The sequence below is a fragment of the Somniosus microcephalus genome, chromosome 18 (assembly GCF_052327205.1).
Source record: "Somniosus microcephalus isolate GS21.2 chromosome 18, FLI_Smic_1.0, whole genome shotgun sequence".
Taxonomy (NCBI): Eukaryota; Metazoa; Chordata; class Chondrichthyes; order Squaliformes; family Somniosidae; genus Somniosus; species Somniosus microcephalus.
In genome coordinates this window covers 77,747,088-77,771,958 of record NC_141004.1, presented here as the reverse complement: position 1 = coordinate 77,771,958, position 24,871 = coordinate 77,747,088, and the positions used below count along the sequence as shown (strand labels likewise).

General features: G+C 48.0%; 1 protein-coding gene across 1 annotated transcript; it reads left to right on the top strand.

Moving 5' to 3' along the window:
- The first annotated feature begins 896 nt into the window (after window positions 1–896).
- Window positions 897–23,259, top strand: LOC147105392 (insulin-like growth factor 1). Its single transcript, XM_086011763.1, has 4 exons — window positions 897–985; window positions 5,709–5,856; window positions 15,395–15,561; window positions 22,623–23,259. The coding sequence occupies exons 1-4, from the start codon at window positions 941–943 to the stop codon at window positions 22,839–22,841; spliced, it is 579 nt and encodes a 192-aa protein (XP_085867889.1). The 5' UTR covers window positions 897–940; the 3' UTR covers window positions 22,842–23,259.
- The last annotated feature ends 1,612 nt before the right edge of the window (window positions 23,260–24,871 follow it).

The window sequence follows — 24,871 nt, the reverse complement described above, 5'->3', positions numbered from 1 at the left end:
CCGTCTCCCGTTCTCTTTACTGACACACCACCGAAAAGCGATCTCTGTGGGATCTTGCTGTGCGCAACATGGCTGCCACATTCACCGACTTAGCAACGGTGACTCCGCTTCAGAAGCAATGAAGCGTGAAGTATGTGCAGACACTTCCGAGGCACGCAATGAAATGCTGTACACCTTTTTTCCTGGTAGCTCGACCAAGTCCCAATTATTTAAATGTAATCCTAGAGCACGAGGTTTCACAGTCCATTCAGCCATGGCGTGCATCGCAGCTGATCCTGCCTTAACCCTGATGCTTCGCAGCAGGAGTCACCAGATGCTGAGGGGAGCAGGAATTCGGGCTCCTTTCTCCACTCACCGATGCAGGGGTACTGAGGCCAACTACAGACGCCGAGTGCCAACCCGGTTAGCTCAATACAGAGCGGGGATGGAAGCTGGCAGCCTTCCTTGGCAATGCCAGCACATTACCCAGTGAGCTGCTGAGATGCGGCAGCCTGAACATGAATTACTGGAGAGAAGGGGCACTGAGGACTAGGCTATATTGCACACCCAGCGTATAGAATAGTGACTTTGGCAGGGAAAGATCATCAGAAAGTGCATAGAATTGAATCCACAAAGTGTCTCATGGAAGTAAAACATCTGGCAAGAAGCAGAACTGCCTAACATTTTTTTAATATGCTACGTTGATAACAAGAGTCAAGAACTGAAGGCAAGCCGAAATGCAGATTGTGTTAATCTAAGAGAGGAATGTAAGCAAAACCACCGTGTTTTGCTTTGCTTAAATTAAACTTTGATAAGTACGTCGAGGCCTCGGGTGGGCGGGTGCAGCTGAGGGAAGGACCTTCCCCTTGTGCTATAAGAATGAGGGAGTCCGACTCCCACCACATCATTAGCAGAAAACGAGGGATCGCTGTGGGAGGAGAGTCAGACTGCAAACTCCACCATGAACCCTACACACAGCTCCATCTGCAGCGATTGTGCACTGAAGGTGACCCTCTTTGTGTAGCGCTCTCTCAACTTTGTGCATGATGTTTAAAGTCAACTCGTGGCAATGAGTGTAATTTTGATAAAGCTTGTGGTTTTGGTTGAAAGCCATGATTTACTTTTGGGAGTTTTTATGTTTTTCTTGTCTGATATTTTTTGAAATGAGCGTTTGCCTTGAAGCAGTGGGACATCTGACCAGAAACGTCAGTTCTAAATAACTTAAAGCGGCTCATAGCGGTTGGGGGGGAGGGGGGTGCTAAAGGGAAGGAGAGAGAGGAGGACCAAGAAAGAGAGAGAGAAAGAGAGAGAGAATGCAAGATGACAGGAAAGAGAAACAAAGGCAAAGAAACAGTGGAAGATAGAGAGAAAAGGGCAACAGAAAAAGGGAAAAGGCAGGAAGTCAGATAGGGACAGGAAATCAGAGAGAGAGAGAGAGTGAGAGTGAGAGATTTGGAAAGAAAGTGCGAAAGAGAGAAAGATAGAGAGAGCGAAGGAGAGACAGAGAGCTCGACAACAGGAGGCAGTGCAAAATACAGACAGGAACAGAAAAAGAGAAATGTTGAAGATGTTAAGAATTGTCTTTCAAACTCATACACACAGGGTTTTCCTAATTGATTATATTCATGTCATAGGAAGTGAAAAGCATAGCTGTGGAAGAGTAATTAATGTTGGCAAAGACACTGAGAGTGACCAGGGAGGAGAAGAGCGAGCTCTCTCCATCCACTTAACAATCCTGACATAAACTGCTCTCCACTGAGCTGTGCTTCGGTGGTTAAATGTCTGATTGCTAGCACACCTAGTGGCAAGAGAAATATTTACAGCTCGTTCGGCAGGCAGTCCATAGGCCAGCGGGTGAGGACTCTTTCTGAAACTGCGACATATTGCAAGATTTATCAAAGGCTAATGACTAAAGCAAATCCTAAAAATACTGATAAAGTAAAAGAAAATTCACGGTGATAGAGGGAAGTGGGTTCAGCGTACAACACAAGATCAGAACGTTTATCTGGAGGGGGCTCCTCAGGCCAAAGGGACAGACCCGTGTAGAGTCTTTGTACAGTCTCACAGCCTGTGTACAGCCTGTGTAAAGTCTCACAGTATGCATACAGTCTGCGTACAGTCTCACGGTCTGTGTACAGTCTACGTACAGTCTCACAGTCTCTGTACAGTCTGTGTAAAGTCTCACAGTCTGAATACAGTCTGTGTACAGTCTACGTACAGTCTCACGGTCTGTGTACAGTCTGTGTAAAGTCTCAGTCTGCATACAGTCTGCGTACAGTCTCATGGTCTGTGTACAGTCTGTGTAAAGCCTCACAGTCTGCATACAGTCTGTGTACAGTCTACATAGTCTGCATACAGTGTCACAGTCTGTGTACCATCTGTGTAAAGTCTCACAGTCTGTGTACAGTGTGTATAAAGTCTCAGTCTGCATACAGTCTGCGTACAGTCTATGTACAGTATCACAGTCTATGTACAGTATCACAGTCTGTGTACAGTCACGCAGTCTGCATACAGTCTGTGTACAGTCTAACAGTTTCTGTTCAGCCTGTATACAGTCTGTGTACAGTCTGCATACAGTCTCACAGTCTGTGTACTGTCTGCGTACAGTCTGTGTAAAGTCTGCATACAGTCTCAGTTTGTGTACTGTCTGTGTACAGTTTGCATACAGTCTGTGTACAGTCTAACAGTTTCTGTTCAGTCTGTATACAGTCTGTGTACAGTCTGCATACAGTCTCACAATCTGTGTACAGTCTATGTACAGTCTCAGTCTACGTACAGTCTCACAGTCTGTGTACAGTCTGTATAAAGTCTCAGTCTGCATACAGTCTGCGTACAGTCTGTGTACAGTCACGCAGTCTGCATACAGTCTGTGTACAGTCTAACAGTTTCTGTTCAGCCTGCATACAGTCTCACAGTCTGTGTACAGTCTGCATACAGTCGGTGTATAGTCTCACAGTCTGTGTACTGTCTGTGTACAGTCCGTGTAAAGTCTGCATACAGTCTCACAGTTTGTGTACTATCTGTGTACAGTTTGCATACAGTCTGTGTAAAGTCTGCATACAGTCTCACAGTTTGTGTACTGTCTGTGTACAGTTTGCATACAGTCTGTGTACAGTCTGTGTACAGTTTGCATACAGTCTGTGTACAGTCTACGTACAGTATCACAGTCTGTGTACAGTCTGCGTACCGTCTGTGTACAGTCACACAGTCTGCATATAGTCTGTGTACAGTCTAACAGTTTCTGTTCAGTCTGTATACAGTCTGTGTAGAGTCTGCATACAGTCTCACAATCTGTGTACAGTCTGTGTACAGTCTATGTACAGTCTCACAGTCTACGTACAGTCTCATAGTCTGTGTATGATCTGCATACAGTCTGCATACTGTCTCAACATCTGTGTGCAGTCTGCATTCAGTCTGTGTACAGTCTCACAGTCTTCATACTGTCTGCTTACAGTCTTTGTACAGTCTACGTACAGTCTGCATACAATATCACAGTCTGTGTACAGTCTGCATACTATCTGTGTATAGTATATGTTCAGTCTCAGTCTGTGTAGTCTGCGTACAGTCTGCGTACAGTCTGTGTACAGTTTGCATATAGTCTGCGTACAGTCTGTGTACAGTCTACATACAGTCTCAGTCTACGTACAGTCTCACAGCCTGTGTATGATCTGCATACAGTCTGCATACTGTCTCAACATCTGTGTACAGTCTGCATTCAGTCTGTGTACAGTCTCACAGTCTTCATACTGTCTGCTTACAGTCTTCGTACAGTCTACGTACAGTCTGCATACAATATCACAGTCTGTGTACAGTCTGCATACCATCTGTGTATAGTATATGTTCAGTCTCAGTCTGTGTAGTCTGCGTACAGTCTGCGTACAGTCTCACAGTCTGTGTACACACTGTGTACAGTCTGCGTACAGTCTGTGTCCAGTCTCATGGTCTGCGTACAGTCTGTCTACAGTCTGCATACAGTCTCACATTCTGTGTACAGTCTGATTACAGTCTGTTTACAATCTGCGTACAGTCTGTGTACAGTCTGCATACAGTCTCACAGTCTGCGTACAGTCTGTATACAGCCTGCGTACAATCTCAATGTATGCCTGCAGTCTGCACACAGTCTCACAGTCTGCATACTGTCTCACAGTCTGTGTACAGCCTGCATACAGTCTCAGTCTGCCTACTGTCTCACAGTCTGTGCACAGTCTGCATACAGTCTCATAGTCTGCGTACTGTCTCACAGTCTGTGTACAGTCTGCATACAGTCTCACAGTTTGCGTACAGTCTGCATACAGTCTCAGTCTGTGTACAGTCTGCGTACACTCTGTGGACAGCCTGTGTACGGTCTGATTACAGTCTGTTTACAATCTGTGTACAGTCTGCATACAGTCTCACTGTCTGCATACAGTCTGTATACAGTCTGCGTACAATCTCAATGTCTGCCTGCAGTCTGCATACAGTCTCACAGTCTGCATAATGTCTCACAGTCTGTGTACAGCCTGCATACAGTCTGCATACTGTCTCACAGTCTGTGCACAGTCTGCATACAGTCTCATCATCTGTGTACTGTCTCACAGTCTGTGTACAGTCTGCATACAGTCTCACAGTTTGTGTACAGTCTGCATACAGTCTCAGTCTGTGTACAGTCTGCATACATTCTGTGTACAGCCTGTGTACAGTCTGCATACAGTCTCACAGCCTGCGTAGTCTGTATACAGTCTGCGTACAATCTCAATGTCTGCCCGCAGTCTGCATACAGTCTCATAGTCTGCATACTATCTCACAGTCTGTGTACAGCCTGCATACAGCCTCAGTCTGCATACTGTCTTACAGTCTGTGCACAGTCTGCATACAGCCTCATAGTTTGCATACTGTCTCAACATCTGTGTACAGTCTGCATTCAGTCTGTGTACAGTCTCAGTCTTCATACTGTCTGCTTACAGTCTTTGTACAGTCTACGTACAGTCTGCATACAATATCACAGTCTGTGTACAGTCTGCATACCATCTGTGTATAGTATATGTTCAGTCTCACAGTCTGTACAGTCTGCGTACAGTCTCACAGTCTGTGTACACACTGTGTACAGTCTGTGTACAGTCTGCATACAGCCTCACATTCTGTGTACAGCCTGTGTACAGTCTGTTTACAATCTGCGTACAGTCTGTGTACAGTCTGCATACAGTCTCACAGTCTGTGCACAGTCTGCATACAGTCTCACAGCCTGCGTACAGTCTGCGTACATTCTGTATACAGCCTGTGTACAGTCTGCGTAAGTACCACCAGCCTCCCCACCCCGCAGTTAGGTGCTCAACAATAGGCCATAACCAACTCTTATGCCTGAATGTCAGCCATTGATTTACCCATGGAGTTCATGCTGGCCTCAACCATTATCTGGAGTCCCCACTGGGTGATGATCAGGGACAGGAGCTCTGGCTGATTTTTAGAGTCATTAAGTGAGCTGGAATGGGGACACGTGCTGGGAGGGCTCTGAGGCTAATTGGAACAGCCCAACCACTGCCCTGGTTTGTGTTCAGCTGACTCTGAATGGGCTGGGGTTGCAGCACGGGGTCCTCCCTGGTTTGGACACCTGGGCCCGTTTGCCAACCCCAGCCATGGGGAGAGCCATTTCAATGTGGTTCTAATCCTACGCCAATCGTGGGCCTTAACCCTAAGACACTGAGTGTACCCACGGTGAGTCTGACACTGTGCTTTGCTTTTAATCCTTACAGGTCCATGCACTGAACCACTTCTGGATGCTGTACCCACTGCTCTGCCTTGTCGCCCTGCCCCAGTGGGCAGTAGTTGCTGAGACGCTCTGTGGTTCCGAGCTGGTCGATACGCTGCAGTTCGTGTGTGGTGATCGGGGTTTTTATTTCAGTAAGTTCTGGTTAACACCACTTAATTTAATCATGTGGCTTCCATTTAAACCTTACCGTACATTCATTTAATTTGATGTGAACAGTTCTACAGGCTACTGGAGAACTTTCTGGAAAATATCTTTTCACGTTACAGGTTATTCAGTTGGCCGCTGAATTGCAACTTGCTCCTTGACAACTGCACCTCTCAGGGCCTGGTGTTTAAAGCAGATCACTAGTAAAGTCAGAATCAGCTGCCAATCTAATTTGGATCGAATCGATCCCAACACAGGGTCTATCCTCACTGAGCTTCTTTATATAGCGCCTTTCACAATTTCAGGACATCCTTTACAGCCAAAGAAGTACTTTTGAAGTGTAGTCACTGTTGTAATGTAGGAAACGCGGCAGCCAATTTGTGCACAGCAAGCTCCCACAAACAGCAATGTGATAATAGCCAGATAGTCTGTTTTAGTGATGTTGAGTGAGGGATAAATATTGGCCAGGACACCGGGGAGAACTCCCCTGCTCTTCTTTGAATAGTGCCGTGGGATCTTTTACATCCACCTGAGAGAACAGACGGGGCCTCAGCTTAATGTTTCATCCGAAATACGGCACCTCGGACAGTGCAGCACTCCCTCAGTACTGCACTAGTTTTTGTGCTCAAGTCTCTGGAGTTGGACTTGAACCCATGACCTTTTAATCCAGAGGTGCGAGTGCTACCCACTTTTTTTAAATATATATTATTTATTGAACATTAAAAACATTTAAAACATTGTGATCATTCCATTGTATTATACAAATCCATTCCGCCGCTCTGCACAGCCATTCCTCCACCACATATTAACATCAAAACCTAAAGTTTAATTTGTCTCCCGTAACATATATTAATCGATTGTACTTTAAGAATTGATTGTAAAATGCTATCTATAATTTCCTTTCTGAATAAAACATCCACAGAACCTTATAATGATCTTTTAGCTTATATTTAAAAAACTCTTTTAGGTTGATTCTCCTCCCCTTAAAAAACAGAGCATTCCTTCTTTGCACAATCACAAATCTAGTCGAACTGAACATTAAATTAATTGCTGCTCCGCTAGACTCGGGCAGACTCTCCTGCAATCCCCATCTCAAAATTGAGTCCCACGGGATTCCTATTCTCGCTCTTTGGTCCCCACCCAGCAAAAAAAAACTCACACAGCTATCGAACATCGCACTTAAAGTCATTTAACTGCGGACATAACACCAGTAAATGGGACAGAGTCTCATCCCGTGTCCCACACACTGGGCAAGTTGCCCCCTCCACTCGTCCAATCTTACACAAGACCGTCATGGTAAAAATCCAGTTATGAGCCAATTTTAAATCCAGTTCACTCCACTCTGGACATTTAAAATTCGCCCACACTCCCTTCCAAATCCTGTTGAAGTCCAGCTGTGGGTATATACTCTGCTGAATCTCCGGACCAGGTGTCTTGAATCTCCATTCTCTAAATCTCGAGTTTTATAATTGTCAAATTGCATCAACTCTTCCCCTTTCTCCAGCAGAAAGCTTGGAAAAGCAGGATGCATTTTATTTCCTTTGGAGATTTGCACATTTATTTCTTCCATTGCCCTCACAATCTTCTCATACATGATCCCTATTGCTTTTTCCTCTACCTCCTGATCCTCCTCCCACACCATGTCCCCCACTATCGCTTCTGGTAACCAACCTGGAATTACCTCATATAATACATCTTTCACACGTATAATACCAGCTTTTATAAAAGTTTCATTAAATAATATCTCTCCTTCAATGTTGACCCACCTATTCAAAAATAAGGGCTGTTCTAAAAATCCCTCAGCACCCTTGGGCATAAACTGCACACTTTTAAAAAATTGGGCCCAAGTCTCTACAACCCCCTTATAAAACCTAGGGAGAGGTTTAATCGATTTCAAAAACATATTATTGTATTCCATATGCAATATCCCCTGCCCTCCTATCCCACTTCATTTAAAAAAATGCTCAAAACAACTCTTCCAAAAACTTGTATTTGACTTCTGAAGAAATCTCTTCACCCATTTGATTCTAAAGGATTTTTTCTTCAAATCAATATCTGGGAAATTGAGTCCTCCCTGATTTCTCCGTCCAATGATGTTATTGTAAGCAACCAAGGCTGGTTTCCCTTCCCCGTAAAACCTCACACAATCCTCTCGGATGGACTTTACCTCAGGAATATCCTCCACCTTCAATAAGTACCACAGCTTAGATAGCAGGAGAGCAGACACCACTGTCGCTCTTCCTTACACTTTCAACCACCTTTGTTCCCATCTTCCCAAAATCTTTATAATTTTCATAACCTTCGCTTCCTTCCGAGCATTCATTATTATATTTAAAATCCCTTCTTTATAAGCAATTTCTTTCAGGTATTGATTGTTTAAAATCCACACCCCTGAACCGATCTTAAATCTGCTGTTCCTAATCCTAAGAACCAAAGACGAGTGGTCACTAAAAAATATTTTTTTGTAATAAATCTTCATCACCTCAGAATTTAACCCTTCCCACATTAACACAAAATCTATTCGGATCTGTTTTAAAACATCACCCACCCAACCTCTTCTGGAGAACTCCCTTTTTATGGGGTTCCGATCCCTCTAAGTCTCTCAAATTTAAATTTGCCATCATTTTTACAATCATCCCTCTGGTGTTAATTTCCTTAAAGGTCATCTGGGCTGAAATAGCCATCCGAGATAAAAATACGTTAAAATCCCCCACTATACAAGTGTTTTTCACATCAGTGAATAACCACCGAAAAAACTCGCGATGCTTGCAATGGTCGTTCGGTGAATAGATATTAAAAGAGATCGCAATTAAATTCCTCCATTTTTACCTTTAGCCGTAATAATCTCCCCTCAATGTTCTTGTCCACCAAGGCAACGTTCTCTTTTATGGATGGACTCACCAAAACAGCCACCCCTCTACGGTTATTGTTTGCACAACTTGCAAACACCTCTTCCTTCCAAACCTTCCAAACTCTTTCTAGGATATCCTCATCCCAAAAGGTTTCTTGCAGACACAACAGGTCAGTGCCTTTAAAACACTGCAACAATTGCTGAAATTTCTTCTCACCTCGGCCAGCTGTTGCTTTTTCCTGCAGCCTCCGGCTCTTTTTCACCTCCTGTTTGAACCTTCCCTGCAGTTTCAGCATCTTCCTAACATTAGGTTTGGGCCGAGGAGCCGCCCCTCACTAACCTTCCCCTTTCCACACGATGCCAACCCACCCCCCACTTCCGTGTCTCTGTCTCCCTCTGACTCCTCACTCCCTCTGTAACCTCCAGTCCCTGCTCCCCATCAGATACCTAATCTCCCTCAGAGAGTCTTCCTGCTATCACGGTTTCTCCAACTGTGTCACTCCCTTCGGCCTCATCTCCACCACTGACCCTTGCTCCCCGTTTCTTCTCTCTCTGGGACAATGGCGCATGTGCACCTATCTTGCTCCCTTCTGGCGTCTTTGTCTCCCCGCTCCCGTCCTGCTGCCCCTTTAAGGCTCCTGGCTTTTGCACCCTCTCTTGTCTTGCCCCTTCCTGCTCCCTGAGATGTCCGACTCCCCGTCTTTCTTTGGAGTACTTACACTTACCCCGCACCCCGCTCCTGCTTCCTCTCCCCCTGTGGACACCAGATTCTTTAGGGAGAGCCGAGCCGTATTATGGCTCGACTCTGCTCTCGACCCGTGCTGCCCGCTGCTGTCTGTCCTTTTCCACCATACTTGGTGTGTTTTCCACCATTTGCATCCTGTTCTCTGCTCCGCAATTTTCTGCCTCTTCCTGCGCTCTTTTCTCCTACCATTCACCGGCTGTGTCCTCCGCCTGCTCCACTCCTTCAGTCGCTCCACTCACACCTCCTGCTCCTTCTCCCATCTCCTCGTCACTCAAGGGGCTTCCTTCTGCCTCACGCTCACAGCGGGTGAGGCCTTTGTGACACACCCCACAGCTCTCCGCCTTGCAGCTCCAAGCGATGTGTCCAGACTCGCCGCAATTATAACAGTACAAGTCTGGACAGCTTCTTACAAGATGGTCGTGTCCAAGACAATAATAACAAACCTTCACCTGGTTATTGTGCAGTACCCGGAAGTACTGCACTTCTTCCATTGTCTCGAATTTCATGCCATACGGCAATGACTTCACCCTCTCTGGGAACCGTACCTTTACGTAATGGGTTCCATCTGCTACCCGTGTTCCTGGATAGTATCTCCTCTTTATTGCCGAGCAAATTTTAATGTCCTCGACGCCAACATTTTGACTAGCACATCGTCCTCAATATATATCTCCAACCTTCAAACTGAGTAAAAGTCTTTCCACCTCCTCTCAGTCACTGACCGTCACCTCGAACTCAACATTCGGCTTTGGTCGGCAGGTAAAGCAGCTTCCCTCACCGCAGCTCGTATCACCTTATCCTCACACTGAACCACCACCATGTTTTCTTTTCCAAACCTGCTGTTTAAGGACCAAAAAGCCCTAAAACCTGAAAAAAAAAACCCCTAAAAACCCACCACCCACTTTTTAAAAACTCTCTCCAACTTCCTGCAGCAATCAAGCACCCAGCAGTACCTGCTCACTGCTAGCCCCTCCCACCTAGAGAGCGCCACCCACTGAGCCATGGCTGACACTTTATACCTTGGAAGGATTCACCTCTCCCCAATTTATAGTCATAGCAAATTTGGACTAATCTAAACTATACCCAGGTCAGCCCCTGCTGCTATACTGCTCCTGGGTCAAATCTACACCTGCTCCAGTTCATCTCGAGTCAACTAGGATCACAATAATCACTGTTGGAAATCTGAAATCTGAACAGAAAATTCCAGAAACTCACAGCAGGCCAAATTGTAGTGATTGTGGTTTTGAACTGGGGTCCTCGAGGTCATGGTTTCTAACTTTTGGCATTGGCAAGAAACTGGCAGGCACAGATCGGCCTCCTGTTATGCACACCAGCCAGCCTTTGGTGGATAATGGTCGGCCAATCCCCTGCTGCTAGTTTCCCTCCCCCACCAAAGTTCAGAATTACCCTCCTCCCGTGAGTTCAAATCCAACCAGTGCCAGTTGATCAGCTGTGATCTCATTGAATGGAGGAACATGCTCGAGGGGTTGAATGGCCTACTCCTGTTCTTATGTGGCACCACACCAATGATTGTCACCATGGTGATAAAAACCCAACTGGTTCACTAATGTCCTCCAGGGAAATGAACCTGCCATCCCTTATCCATTCTGGCCGACACATCACTCCAGTCAGACGCTCTGTGTTTGGCATCCAACGCCCTCTGAATTGGTTGAGCAAGCTGTTCTATTGTACAAACAATCACTTGGAAGCTTGGCATGGGTAATAAATCCACATCCAGAAGGACTGTTTCAGATGAGGCCCTTCAACAGAGGGCCTGACCTGTTAATGGAGGGCCACACCTTGTGTGATGTGTGCTGATCTGCTGTGTACTTTCAATATTTCCAGGTCCTATAGTCTGGTCGGGTTGGTATCAGCCTGTCCTGCGAGTTGGATCTGACCGAACTGCGAGGCACTCCTAAGTATAAGATTTGTGTTGTGGGTCTCAATGAATATGATTGGGTCATGAGAAGGGTTGGCTCCTGTTCTCAGTGAGTGGTTGGAGTGTTTAACCCGCAAGCTGAAATTTAGCCAGCTTCTGTCAAGGAACCATATGTGAAGATCCATAGCCTTTTATTTCACTGGAATCACAGGCACACTGGAGTTACAGTGTGGTTTTAGATTCAAGCATCAGGGCCTGTAGCATACTTTACACCACGGAGCTCCAGCATGGAGCTATACTTCAACACGGGAGTGGATAGAATATTTGTATCAGATGTTGGGCTCAGAGCCAGAATGAAATTAAATAGGACCTCGTGTGTCTAATTAAGCTCGGCGTGTGCGCAGATCATGTGAACCACTCCTTCAATTCGATAGATAGGGTACACATCAATCCAAAGCCCAACTAGCTGATAAGCCAGTACTGGGCAAGAAGGGAATGCATGGTGTGAAGAGACAGGCAAAGGAGTGAAATTAGCCAGCAACCCGGAGGCTATTTCATCACTGGGACTTTCTGTTTTCCTCAGTGTCAGAGTCCAATCCTGCAGCTCAAAGACATCATCACTCCTTCACAGCTCAACCCTTCCTACAGCTCCAGCTTCATCCTTTCATTTAACACTGATTCATTCTCCGTAGCCCCTTTTCCTATCGTCATGGTGACATGCATTCCTTTACCGCCGTCTTATATTACAACAGCGACTACACTTCAAAAATACTTCATTGGCTATAAAGCACTGTGAGACGTCTGGTGATCATGAAAGGTGCTATATAAATGCAAATCTTTCTTTTGTTGAAAGAATATAACAGTCAATTGGCCTTCACATGCCCACATCCGGAAATGTTCAACTACTACAGAAACCACCATTGGGGGAATATTCATCTCTCCACCATTGGGCGGCCAAGCTTTCAGCTGCCTCACTCTAGAATTTCCTTTCTAAACCTCTCTGCCTCTCTCTCCTCCTTTAAGGGGCTCCGTAAAACTTACCGCTTTGCCCAAGATTTTGGTGAGCTCTCCTAATATCCCCTTATGTGGATCAGTGTCAAATTTTGTTTTATAATGATTCTGTGAAGCTCCTTGGGAGGTTTTACGACGTAAATTGTTGATGCTGTAGTTATTGTGGTTGAATGTGAGCTTCCTCACTCCAATGCATCATTAGAGCTGAATTAACTCTCTCCAATCCTCCAGTTGCGTTAGTGCTCTGTTTCCAGATTTGACTCCAACAGTTACATTGTGCTGAATTTCCTCTCCCCAATCCAACAGTTAGATTAGCGCTGAGCTTCTGATCTGATAACACCTCAATTTTAAAATTTTCATCCTTGTTTTCAAATCCCTCCATGGCCGCGCCCCTCCTAATCTCTGTAACCTCCTCCAGCCCCACAACCCTGAAAGATCTTTGGGCACCTCTGATTCTGGCCTCTTGCACAGGCCCCACTTTGGCGGCAGTCCCTTCAGCTGCCTCGGCCCGAACCTCTGGAACTCCCTTTGTTAATCTCACCTCCCATCTAATTCTCTCTCCTACTTTAAGACACTCCGTCAAACCAACCTCTTGATGAAGCTTTTGGTAACCGATCCTGAGATATCTTTATGTGGCTTGAAATCAAATTTTGATCGGTAATGCTTCAATGAAGCACTCTGGGACGTTTTACTATACAAATTGTTGTTTTTGAGTTTCCTCACTCCAATCCATCAGTCACATTAGCATTGGGTTTCCTCCCTTCATTCCATCAGTTACATTCGTGCTGAATTTCCTCACTCCAATCCTCCAGTTAGATTAGTGCTGAATTTCCTCATTCCAATCCTCCAGTCAGATTAGTGCTGAATTTCCTCACTCCGATCCTCCAGTCAGATTAGTGCTGAGTTTCCTCACTCCAATCCTCCAGTTAGATTAGTGCTGAATTTCCTCACTCCAATCCTCCAGTCAGATTAGTGCTGAATTTCCTCACTCCAATTCATCCAGTTACATTCGTGCTGAGTTTCCTCACCCCAATTCATCCAGTTAGATTAGTGCTGAATTTCCTCACTCCAATTCATCCAGTTACATTCGTGCTGAGTTTCCTCACTCCAATTCATCCAATTAGATTAGTGCTGAGTTTCCTCACTCCAATCCTCCAGTTAGATTAGTGCTGAATTTCCTCACTCCAATCCTCCAGTTAGATAAGTGCTGAATTTCCTCACTCCAATTCATCCAGTTACATTCGTGCTGAATTTCCTCACTCCAATTCATCCAGTTACATTCGTGCTGAATTTCCTCACTCCAATTCATCCAGTTAGGTTAGTGCTGAATTTCCTCACTCCAATTCATCCAGTTACATTCGTGCTGAATTTCCTCACTCCAATTCATCCAGTTAGGTTAGTGCTGAGTTTCCTCAATCCATGCAAAAGTTACATTAGCACTGACTATTCCGGTGATCACCTGGACAGCCTCCCTTTTTACACCCTTCATAAACTTATGATCATCCAAAACTGTCAATATCCTAACTTGCACCTAGTCCCATTCACTCACCATCCCTGTGCTTGCTGACCTACATTGGCTACCAGTCCTGTAAAGCCTCAATTTTAAAATTCTCATCCTAGTTTTCAAATCTCTCTATGGTCTCAGCCCTCCCTTTCTCTGTAACCTCCTCCAGCTCTACAACCCTCTGAGATCTCTGCACTCCTCCAATTCTGGCCTCTTGTGCATTCCTGATTTTAATCACTCCACCATTGGCGGCCGTGCCTTCAGCTGCCGAGGCCCTAAGTTCTGGAACACCCTCCCTGAACCTCTCTGCCTTTCTCTCCTCCTTTAAGATGCTCCAAAAAATATACCTTTTTGACCAAGCTTTTGGTCACCTTTCCTAATATCTCCTGTGTGTCACATTTTGTCTGCTGCTTCAATGAAGTGCCTTGAAACATTTTACTATACAAGCTGCATTTTTTCAGTTTCCTCTCTACTATCCTCCAGTGACATTAATGCTGAGTTGTGCCATACCAATGCTACCTGTCTCTGCTAGAAAGGAAGCGTTTTCCTAATCCATTCGTACCTATTGACCCTGGAATTATACTTGGATTAATTTAGCACTGGCGGTTATAACATTCAAATGAGCACTCTGCTCCTTCCAGGGAAAAGCATACCGGATTGTATGAGGTATCCACTTCTATTGAATATCCGAGCAAGGTCCACACCAGTGAGCAGAGCTGTGTGAGACAGCTTCTGCCATGGAATGCAAATGACAAAGCACTGGCTGCCCAAACAAAGACTTCTCAACAGGGTGAGGGGTCTATGCATTCTTTACGTAGCTCAGAAGAACAGGGCTTCGAATCTAGCCCCATGCAGTCTTGCCGCTGACTGGTGTGGGAAGAATTGACATGACAGGCTGGCTCAGAATGTCCTGGCACTGAATGGGCAGGCTCAGGAGGACATGGCAATGCGCTGACTAGCTCAGGAGGCTCTAGCACTGAACGGGCAGGCTCAGGAGAACATGGCAATGCGCTGACTAGCTCAGGAGGCTCTAGCACAGAACGGGCAGGCTCAGGAGAACATGGCAATGCGCTGACTAGCTCAGGAGGCTCTAGCATTGAACGGGCAGGCTCAGGAGGACATGGCAATGCGCTGACTAGCTCAGGAGGCTCTAGCACAGAACGGGCAGGCTCAGGAGAACATGGCAATGCGCTGACTAGCTCAGGAGGCTCTAGCACAGAACGGGCAGGCTCAGGATGTCTCGACAGTGGGTCAGCTGGTTTAAGATGCCTTCACACTCAGCGGTTTGGCTGCCAACTGGTTCAAGTGGATCTGGCACTAAGCGGGCTGGCTCAGGGGGTGCTGGCACTGAGAACAGTTGGGACTGACTGACTTAGAATTATCTGACATCGATAGGGTTGGCTCAGGTGATAATGGCGCTGTGTATGTTGTGGTCTGGCTGAGGGGACTGGGTTGGCTCAGAAGGATTGGGTATGGTTTACGCGGGAAGCCTGTGTCTTTATACTGTGCCAGCAATAACTGTGACCTACTCTCCCCAGGTAAAAGTTCCTCGTACATAAAGTACAAGTACAACATGAAGAGGCCGAGCAAAGGAATCGTGGAGGAATGCTGCTTTCGAAGCTGTGACCTGCAGTTGTTGGAATCGTACTGTGCGTCTCCCCGGACATCGCGATCTGTGCCACCGTTTGCCACTGTCAAGCACCAGGTGAGGACCCCAGCTTTCGCAAGGACTTAAAGCCCCCTCAGCCAAACTGAGTGCTGGGTTTTACACTTTAACACAAAAGTGACTGAAGCAGGCGCGAAGTAAAACATTTGGCCCGAGGAACTCCTGGGAGGCGATGGTATCCGAGCGAGAGAGGCACCGGGGAAATTGGTCGGCAGGGAGAGAATCCCACTCCCTCGCTCATCAGCCCATGATTCCTATCTGTTAACCTTCATGGAGGGAGAAGTTTGTGAATTTTTACCCCTTTGTTACTAATCCTTGGACTTATTTTTTTAATACATTCTTGGGGATGTGGGCGTCACTAGCAAGGCTGGCAATGAATGTCCACGCCTAGTTTCCCTGATAGGCTGCCGAGGCTGCCTTGAACTGATGGTGTCAGTTTATTACAACTGCAGGGCTTGCTGGGCCACTTCAGAGGGCAATTAAGGGTTAACTGGAGTCACATGTAGGCCAGACTGGATAAGGACGGCAGGTTTCCTTCCCTGAAGGACATCAATGGACCAGCTGGGTTTTTACAAAAGTCCGAAAGCTTCATGGTGCCTTTTACTGAAACCAGCTTTTTATTTCTAGATTTTAAAAACTGGATTCAAATTCTCAAACTGCTGTGTGGGGTAGGGAGCAGTGGGTGAGGGGGTGAGGGGGGGAGTGGGTGAGGGGGGAGTGGGTGAGGGGGGAGTGGGTGAGGGGGGAGTGGGCGAGGGGGGAGTGGGTGAGGGGGGAGTGGGTGAGGGGGGGAGTGGGTGAGGGGGGAGTGGGTGAGGGGGGGAGTGGGTGAGGGAGGGAGCAGTGGGTGAGGGGGGAGTGGGTGAGGGGGGAGTGGGTGAGGGGGGAGTGGGTGAGGGGGGAGTGGGCGAGGGGGGGAGTGGGTGAGGGGGGAGTGGGTGAGGGGGGAGTGGGTGAGGGGGGGAGTGGGTGAGGGGGGAGTGGGTGAGGGGGGAGTGGGTGACGGGGGGAGCAGTGGGTGAGGGGGGAGTGGGTGAGGGGGGGAGCAGTGGGTGAGGGGGGAGTGGGTGAGGGGGGAGTGGGCGAGGGGGGGAGTGGGTGAGGGGGGAGTGGGTGAGGGGGGAGTGGGTGAGGGGGGAGTGGGTGAGGGAGGGAGCAGTGGGTGAGGGGGGAGTGGGTGAGGGGGGAGTGGGTGAGGGGGGAGTGGGTGAGGGGGGGAGCAGTGGGTGAGGGGGGAGTGGATGAGGGGGGAGTGGGTGAGAGGGGGAGTGGGTGAGGGGGGAGTGGGTGAGGGGGGAGTGGGCGAGGGGGGGAGTGGGTGAGGGGGGAGTGGGTGAGGGGGGAGTGGGTGAGGGGGGGAGTGGGTGAGGGGGGAGTGGGTGAGGGGGGAGTGGGTGAGGGAGGGAGCAGTGGGTGAGGGGGGAGTGGGTGAGGGGGGAGTGGGTGAGGGGGGAGTGGGTGAGGGGGGGAGCAGTGGGTGAGGGGGGAGTGGATGAGGGGGGAGTGGGTGAGAGGGGGAGTGGGTGAGGGGGGAGTGGGTGAGGGGTTGAACATAAGAACATAAGAAATAGGAGCAGGATTAGGCCAATCGGCCCCTCGAGCCTGCTCCACCATTCAATAAGATCATGGCTGATCTGATCCTAACCTCAAATCTTCTATCACTCTCCATCCACCCGAACCCATGTGATCTCCCGGGAGAGGCGAGAAACCAGATAAAAAACCCAATGGCCAATTTGGGAGAAAAAATCTGGGAAATTCCTCTCCGACCCATCTAGGCGATCGAAACTCGTCCAGGAGATCACTCTGTCCCTATCTTTTCTACAGTACTTACCTTCTGTAAAGGCGATCTCCACCCCAGCCAGGAACAGGAATAAAACCATCTCCTGAAATCTAACACAGAATTAGAACACAAGAAGTAGGAGCTGAATCAGGCTACACGGCCCCTGGGCCCGCCCCACTACCCATAGGGCCATGACCATTCCGAACCTAGACACATGTCCAATTTCCTGCCCGCACCCCGTAACCCTTAATTCCCTTTACTTCTAGGAAACTATCTATTTCTGTTTTAAATTTATTTAATGATGTAGCTTCCACAGCTTTCTGGGGCAGCAAATTCCACAAACCTACCACCCTCTGAGTGAAGAAGTTTCTCCTCATTTCAGTTTTGAAAGAGCAGCCCCTTATTCTAAGATTATGCCCCTAGTTCTAGTTTCACCCATCATTGGGAACATCCTCACCGCATCCACCCGATCAAGCCCCTTCACAATCTTATATGTTTCAATAAGTTCACCTCTCATTCTTCTGAACTCCAATGAGTAGGGTCCCAATCTACTCAACCTCTCCTCATATGACCACCCCCTCATCCCTGGGATTAACCGAGTGAACCTTCTTTGTACTGACTCGAGAGCAAGTATGTCTTTTCTTAAGTATGGACACCAAAACTGTACGCAGTATTCCAGGTGTGGTCTCACCAATACCTTGTACAACTGCAGCAATACCTCCCTGTTTTTATATTCTATCCCCCTAGCAATAAAAGCCAACATTCCATTGGCCTTCTTAATCACTTGCTGCACCTGCATATTAACTTTTTGAGTTTCGTGCACCAGGACCCCCAGATCCCTTTGTACTTCAGTACTTTCCAGTTTCTTGCCATTAAGATAATAACTTGCTCTATGATTTTTCCTGCCAAAGAGCATAACCTCACACTTTCCAGTATTGTATTCCATCTGCCAAATCTCTGCCCACTTACTTAGCCTGTCTATGTCACTTTGCAGGTTTTTTATTTCGTCCTCACTCACTACTTACCCTCCCATCTTTGTATCATCTGCAAACTTTGATATGTTACACTCGGTCCCCTCCTCCAAATCGTTAATATAGATTGTAAAGAGTTGGGGACCCAGCACTGACCCCTGCGGAACACCACTAGTTACTGATTGCCAGTCTGAGAACGAACCATTTATCCCAACTCTCTGCTTTCTTTTAGAGAACCAAACCTCCACACACACCAGAATATTACCCCCAATCCCGTGACTTTTTATCTTGAGCAATAATCTTTTGTGTGGCACCTTGTCAAATGCCTTTTGGAAGTCTAAATACACTACGTCCACTGGTTCCCCTTTATCCACCCTGTATGTTACTTCCTGAAAGAACTCAAGCAAATTTGTCAAACATGACTTCCTCTTCATGAAACCATGCTGAGTTTGTCCTATTAAATTATGTTTATCCAAATGTCCCATTACTGTCTCCTTAATAATGGACTCTAACATTTTACCAACCTCTGATGTTAGGCTAACAGGTCTATAGTTTCCAGCCTTCTGTCTACTGCCCTTTTTAAATAAGGGTGTTACATTAGCAGTTTTCCAATCTGCCGGGACCTTTGCTGAGTCCAGGGAGTTTTGGAAAATTATTACCAATGCATCCACAATCCCTAACGCCACTTCCCTCAAGACCCTAGGATGTAAGCCATCAGGTCCAGGGGATTTATCCGCCTTGCGTCCCATTATTTTACCAAGTACCACTTCCTTAGTGATTTTAATCATATTTAGCTCCTCCCCCCCTAGAGCCCGCTGTTTGTCCAGTATTGGGATATTCTTTGTGTCCTCTACCGTAAAGACTGATACAAAATATTTGTTCAGCGTTTTTGCCATCTCCATGTTTCCCACCATTAATTTCCCGGTCTTATCCTCTAAGGGACCAATATTTACTTTAGCCACCCTTTTTCTTTTTATATAACTATAGAAACTTTTGCTATCTGTTTTTATATTTTTTGCTAATTTACTTTCATAATCTATCTTCCCTTTCTTAATCAATCTTTTAGTTATTTTTTGCTGTCTTTTAAAGACTTCCCAATCTTCTATCCTCCCACTAGATTTGGCTACCTTATATGCCCTTGTTTTTAGTCGGATACTATCCTTAATTACTTTACTTAGCAACGGATGGCTATCTTTCCTTTTACACCCTTTTTTCCTCAGTGGAATATATATTTTTTGGAAGTTGTAAAATAACTCCTTAAATGTACACCACTGATCATGTACCGTCTTACCCTTTAATCTATTTTCCCAGTCCACTCTAATCAATTCCGCTCTCATACCTTCATAGTCTCCTTTATTCAAGCTCAGCACGCTTGTTTGAGATCCAACCTTCTCACCCTCTAATTGAATATGGAATTCAACCATGTTATGGTCACTCATTCCAAGGGGATCCTTTACTAGGACATTTTTCATTAATCCTGTCTCATTACACCAAATCTAAGGTTGCTTGCCCCCTGACCGGTTCAGTTACATACTGCTCAAGAAACCCATCCCTAATACACTCAATGAACTCATCCTCAAGGCTGCTCTGCCCAATTTGATTTGTCCAGTTAATATGATAGTTAAAACCCCCCATAATTATAGCTGTTCCCTTCTTACAAGTCTCAACTATTTCCTGATTAATACTCCATCCAACAGAGTTGCAACTGTTCGGATGCCTATAGACTACGCCCACTAGTGTTTTTTTCCCCTTATTATTCCTTATCTCCACCCAAACTGTTTCACTATCCTGCTCCTTTGACCCAATATCATTTCTCTGTATTATAGTGATTCCTTCCTTTATTAACATAGCCACCCCACCTCCCCTCCCTTCCTGCCTGTCCTTCCTGATTGTTAAATAACCTGGTATGTTTAATTCCCAGTCATGGTCACCCTGCAGCCGTGTTTCTGTAATGGCCACAAGATCATACCCATATGTAGTTATTTGTGCCGTTAACTCATTCATTTTGTTTTGAATGCTACGTGCATTCAGATAAAGAACTTTCAAATATGTTTTGTGACACTTAGTTCCTGTTTTTTCCCTTTTTAGTACTTTACCTTTTACTCCATACCTTCTGTCCCTTCCTGACACGTTCTGTTTTGTAATTCCCCCACTGCTACCTAAGTCCATGACCTTCTCCGTTGTCATTTCTATTATTTGCTCTCTACAATCCTCCCACCCACTAATTAGGTTAAAGCCCTCTCTACAGCCCTAGTTGTATGATTCGCCAGGACTCTAGGCCCAGCACTGGCCAAGTGGAGTCCGTCCCAACGGAATAGCTCCCTCCTGTCCCAGTACTGATGCCAGTGTCCCAAGAAGCAAAACCCATTTCTCCCACACCAGTCTTTGAGCCATGCATTTAACTCTTTAATTTTATTTATCCTAGCCAAATTCGCTCGTGGCTCAGGTAATAACCCAGAGATTATTACCCTTGAGGTTCTGTTTTTTAATTTGGCCCCTAGCTGCTCATACTCCTTTAACAGAACCGTTATCCTTGTCCTATCTATGTCGTTTGTACCAACATGGACCACAACAACTGGATCCTCCCCCTCCCACTCCAAGTTTCTTTCCAGCCCAGAAGAGATGTCCTTAATCCTGGCAGGCAACACAGCCTTCGGGACTCCCGCTCTTGACTGCAGAGAGCCCTATCTATCCCCCTAATGATACTATCCCCTACCACTGCAACATTTCTTTTTACTCCCTCCACTTGAATGGCCCCCTGTACCATGGTGGGTGAGGGGGGAGTGGGTGAGGGGGGGAGGAGTGGGTGAGGGGGGAGTGGGTGAGGGGGGAGTGGGTGAGGGTTTGGTGGGTGAGGGGGGAGATCTGTTAGATTCCGAGGCACTTTTTAAACGCTTTCCCACTCTTTAAACATTTAAATTTGTAACTGTTGGGTTAGTGCTCTGGGTCGATGTGAATCCAGTCTGGGCACAATGTATTCCAGGTGAATAGTATCGATGCATTTAAGCGGAAGCTAGGTAAACACATGAGGGAGAAAGTAATCGAAGATTATGGTGACAGGCTGAGATGAAGAGAGGTGGGAGGAGGCTCGTGTGGAGCATTAATGCCGGCACGGACCAGTTGGACCGAATGGCCTGTTTCTGTGCTGCAAATACCGCGTAATATTGCTGGAGGTTTAACCTCATGACCTCCTGCGCTAGCTACCCTGCCCCACTCTCCCGCCTCTGGTTACAGGACACGCCCACCCTCGTGGGGCCCCGCCTACCCATGCCAATTGGACAGTGAGCAGACGCTTTGTTACCCGATTGGGTGATTCTTGACTGTCAGGCACACAGCCTTTCCCCCCATCTCCAACTAGTAAACCAAAATGATCAAAGAAAATGAAAAAAAAACACAATTTATTTCATGCCTCAATGATTTTTCTCCCCGTGCAATGGACAGTGAGAGTATGTCTGGGGGTCTCCCCGTGTTACGGCAATAGACCGGGATAAACCCTGAGGACTTTCACGGTGTGAAGCCGGATTTGCTTTATACTGACAGTAAACTTGCAGCGTTATTGTAACGTGAGTTAAGTAATCACCCAATGATGCAGGAGAACTGGGACTCAACTGACTGTATTACAGCCCAGCAAATGCTACCTCACATCAACAGCACAGAAACGGCCCAACTGGCCTGTGCCAGTGTTTATACTCCACACCAGCCTCCCCCCACTCTAATCACCCCCTCCACCCTGCCCCATATCCCCCTATTCCCTTCTCCCTTGTGTGTGCATCAAACCTCTCTGTAAATGCATCAATGCTTCAACCAGTGCCTGTCGCAGTGGCTTCCGCATTCTCACAACTCTGGAAGGAATGCCTCCGAAATTCTTGATTTGATTTTTTAGTGGCGATCTTATATTTATGCCCTCTGGCTTTGGACTTGCCCACAAGTGGAAACAGTTTCTCCACTTCCATCCTATTGAATCCCTTCCTAATTTTAAAGACCTCGATCAGGTCTCCTCTTTGTTTCCCCTTTCCCAGAGAAAAGAGCCCCCGCCTGCTCAATCTTTCCTGACAGTCGCAGCCTCTCAATTCTAGGAGCATCCTTGTAAATCTTCCCTGCACTTTCTCCAATGAAGGAACGGACAAAGTTCTTGCGAAGGGACTCTGTGTCAGGTCAGGTGGTATTAGAGAATTAGCGAAGGGTGGCCTCTGTTGGGAACTGACCGCGTAGGGAATTCTGTGTGTGGGCCCCTGACCGCCCATCCCCCACCAAGGCAGCCATTCCCCATCCTCAGCCCATGCTCGGTAAGTCTGCTCTTCAAACGAATTTCTGACAATAGGCGTGATGCTTATTTAATTTCATTTCAGGAAGAACATTTTGAGAAATCATATAAAGAGATCTCCAAGTCAGCCAAGTGGATTTCAAAATTACTGGTATATAAAGTGATGGCGGAAAGCAGAGACTTGCCAGAGAGCAAGCACATGATGCGGAGTCTGAGTCCATCCCAGAGTCAAACACCTTTGCTGGCACTGTTGAGCAAGTCTGCAAAGAAGGTTCCAGAACTTCAGAGAACAAACTTACGATAGTACTAAGGAAGGAGAGCAGGCGGGATGCACTCGTTTCCACTGCCCTTTCCTGTTCAATGTTACTGTGAATTCAACTAGTGTTGAAACTTGGAATGGAGGATGGAGTTGGAATGAACCAATGCCTCTTCTTTCAATGAAACATTTTGCTCATCACTTTGGCTTAGTGCTGGTCTGACCTGTCTCCTCCCCACCCCACCCCCCACCACCCCCTCACACTCTCCTGACCTAGTCTGACCGGTCTCCTCCCAACCCCACCGCCCCACCGCCCCAACCCCCACCGCCCCACCACCCCACCCCCCCACCCACCCCACCGCCCCAACCCCCATCGCCCCACCCCCCAACGCCCCACCACCCCACTGCCCCACCGCCCCACCCCCAACGCCCCACCACCCCACCCACCACCCCGCCCCACCGCCCCACCACCGCACCTCCCACCCCCCCACCGCCCCACTGCCCCACCCCCCCAACCCCCCACCCCCCCACCGCCCCACCGCCTCACCACACTCTCCTGACCTAGTCTGACCTGTCTCCTCCCAACCCCACCGCCCCACCGCCCCAACCCCCACCACCCCACCCCCCCACCCCACCCACCCACCCCACCGCCCCAACCCCCATCGCCCCACCCCCCAACGCCCCACCACCCCACTGCCCCACCGCCCCACCCCCAACGCCCCACCACCCCACCCACCACCCCGCCCCACCGCCCCACCACCGCACCTCCCACCCCCCCACCGCCCCACTGCCCCACCCCCCCAACCCCCCACCACCCCACCCCCCCACCGCCTCACCACACTCTCCTGACCTAGTCTGACCTGTCTCCTCCCCACCCCACCCCCCACCACCCCCTCACACTCTCCTGACCTAGTCTGACCGGTCTCCTCCCAACCCCACCGCCCCACCGCCCCACCCCCCACCGCCCCACCACCCCGCCCCCCACCCCACCGCCCCACCCCCCACCGCCCCACCACCGCACCTCCCACTCCCCCACCGCCCCACTGCCCCACCCCCCCAACCCCCCACCACCCCACCCCCCCACCGCCCCACCGCCTCACCACACTCTCCTGACCTAGTCTGACCTGTCTCCTCCCCACCCCACCCCCCACCACCCCACCCCCCACCCCCCAACACCGCCCCACCACCCCCCACCACCCCCTCACACTCTCCTGACCTAGTCTGACCTGTCTCCTCCCCACCCCACTGCCCCACCGCCCCACCGCCTCACCACACTCTCCTGACCTAGTCTGACCTGTCTCCTCCCCACCCCACTGCCCCACCACCCCACTCCACCGCCTCACCACCTCACCGCCCCAACCCCCCACCCCCCACCACCCTCCACCACCCCCCACCACCCCCTCACACTCTCCTGACCTAGTCTGACCTGTCTCCTCCCCACCCCACTGCCCCACCGCCCCACCGCCTCACCACACTCTCCTGGCCTAGTCTGACCTGGATACCCGACTTCATAACCAGAAGAAAGAAAGAAACTCACAAATTCTACAATGCAAGGGAGAGTTTAAAAGATTTCGTCTCAAATTGCCCTCGGTCCTGTAACTGATATCTATTCTTATATGGGCTCCTTATTTAAAGAAATGTGAAGAAATTTGGACAAAATTTGATACGAAACCTTACACACACACAGCAGAACAAAAGAACGCAGAGTCTCCGGAGAAACCTACAAGAATCAAACAACTAGAGAACAATATCAGCAGCGAAGGAGCAATATGCTCGACAGCTGGGTATTCAGAATTCAAGTGCTTTTTGACCACAGGGTTGGGTAGAAACAGTAGATCCAGTTGGTTAATCAAGAGAAACTGGAAAGGTAGAGTGGGGGGGCGGGGTGGGTGTGTGGGGTGGATATAAAATCCTTTGCGAACTCAGGTTAACACAGCAGTTCAAGCGACGGAATGATGATTATCCGAGAGTCCGGTGTGAGCACATTTGCAATGGACACCTTTCTCCAGGTGTATCACCCTGTAAAGTCCTAAGCAAAATGAAATCGAAGGAAGTGCTGCATTGGACAGTCCCACAAA

Excerpts from the sequence above, each read along its gene's own strand:
- LOC147105392 (XM_086011763.1), top strand. The coding sequence starts at position 941 with ATGAACCCTACACACAGCTCCATCTGCAGCGATTGTGCACTGAAG. Across the intron at positions 986-5,708 it reads GCAGCGATTGTGCACTGAAG|GTCCATGCACTGAACCACTT; the intron begins GTGACCCTCTTT and ends TAATCCTTACAG. Across the intron at positions 15,562-22,622 it reads TTGCCACTGTCAAGCACCAG|GAAGAACATTTTGAGAAATC; the intron begins GTGAGGACCCCA and ends ATTTCATTTCAG.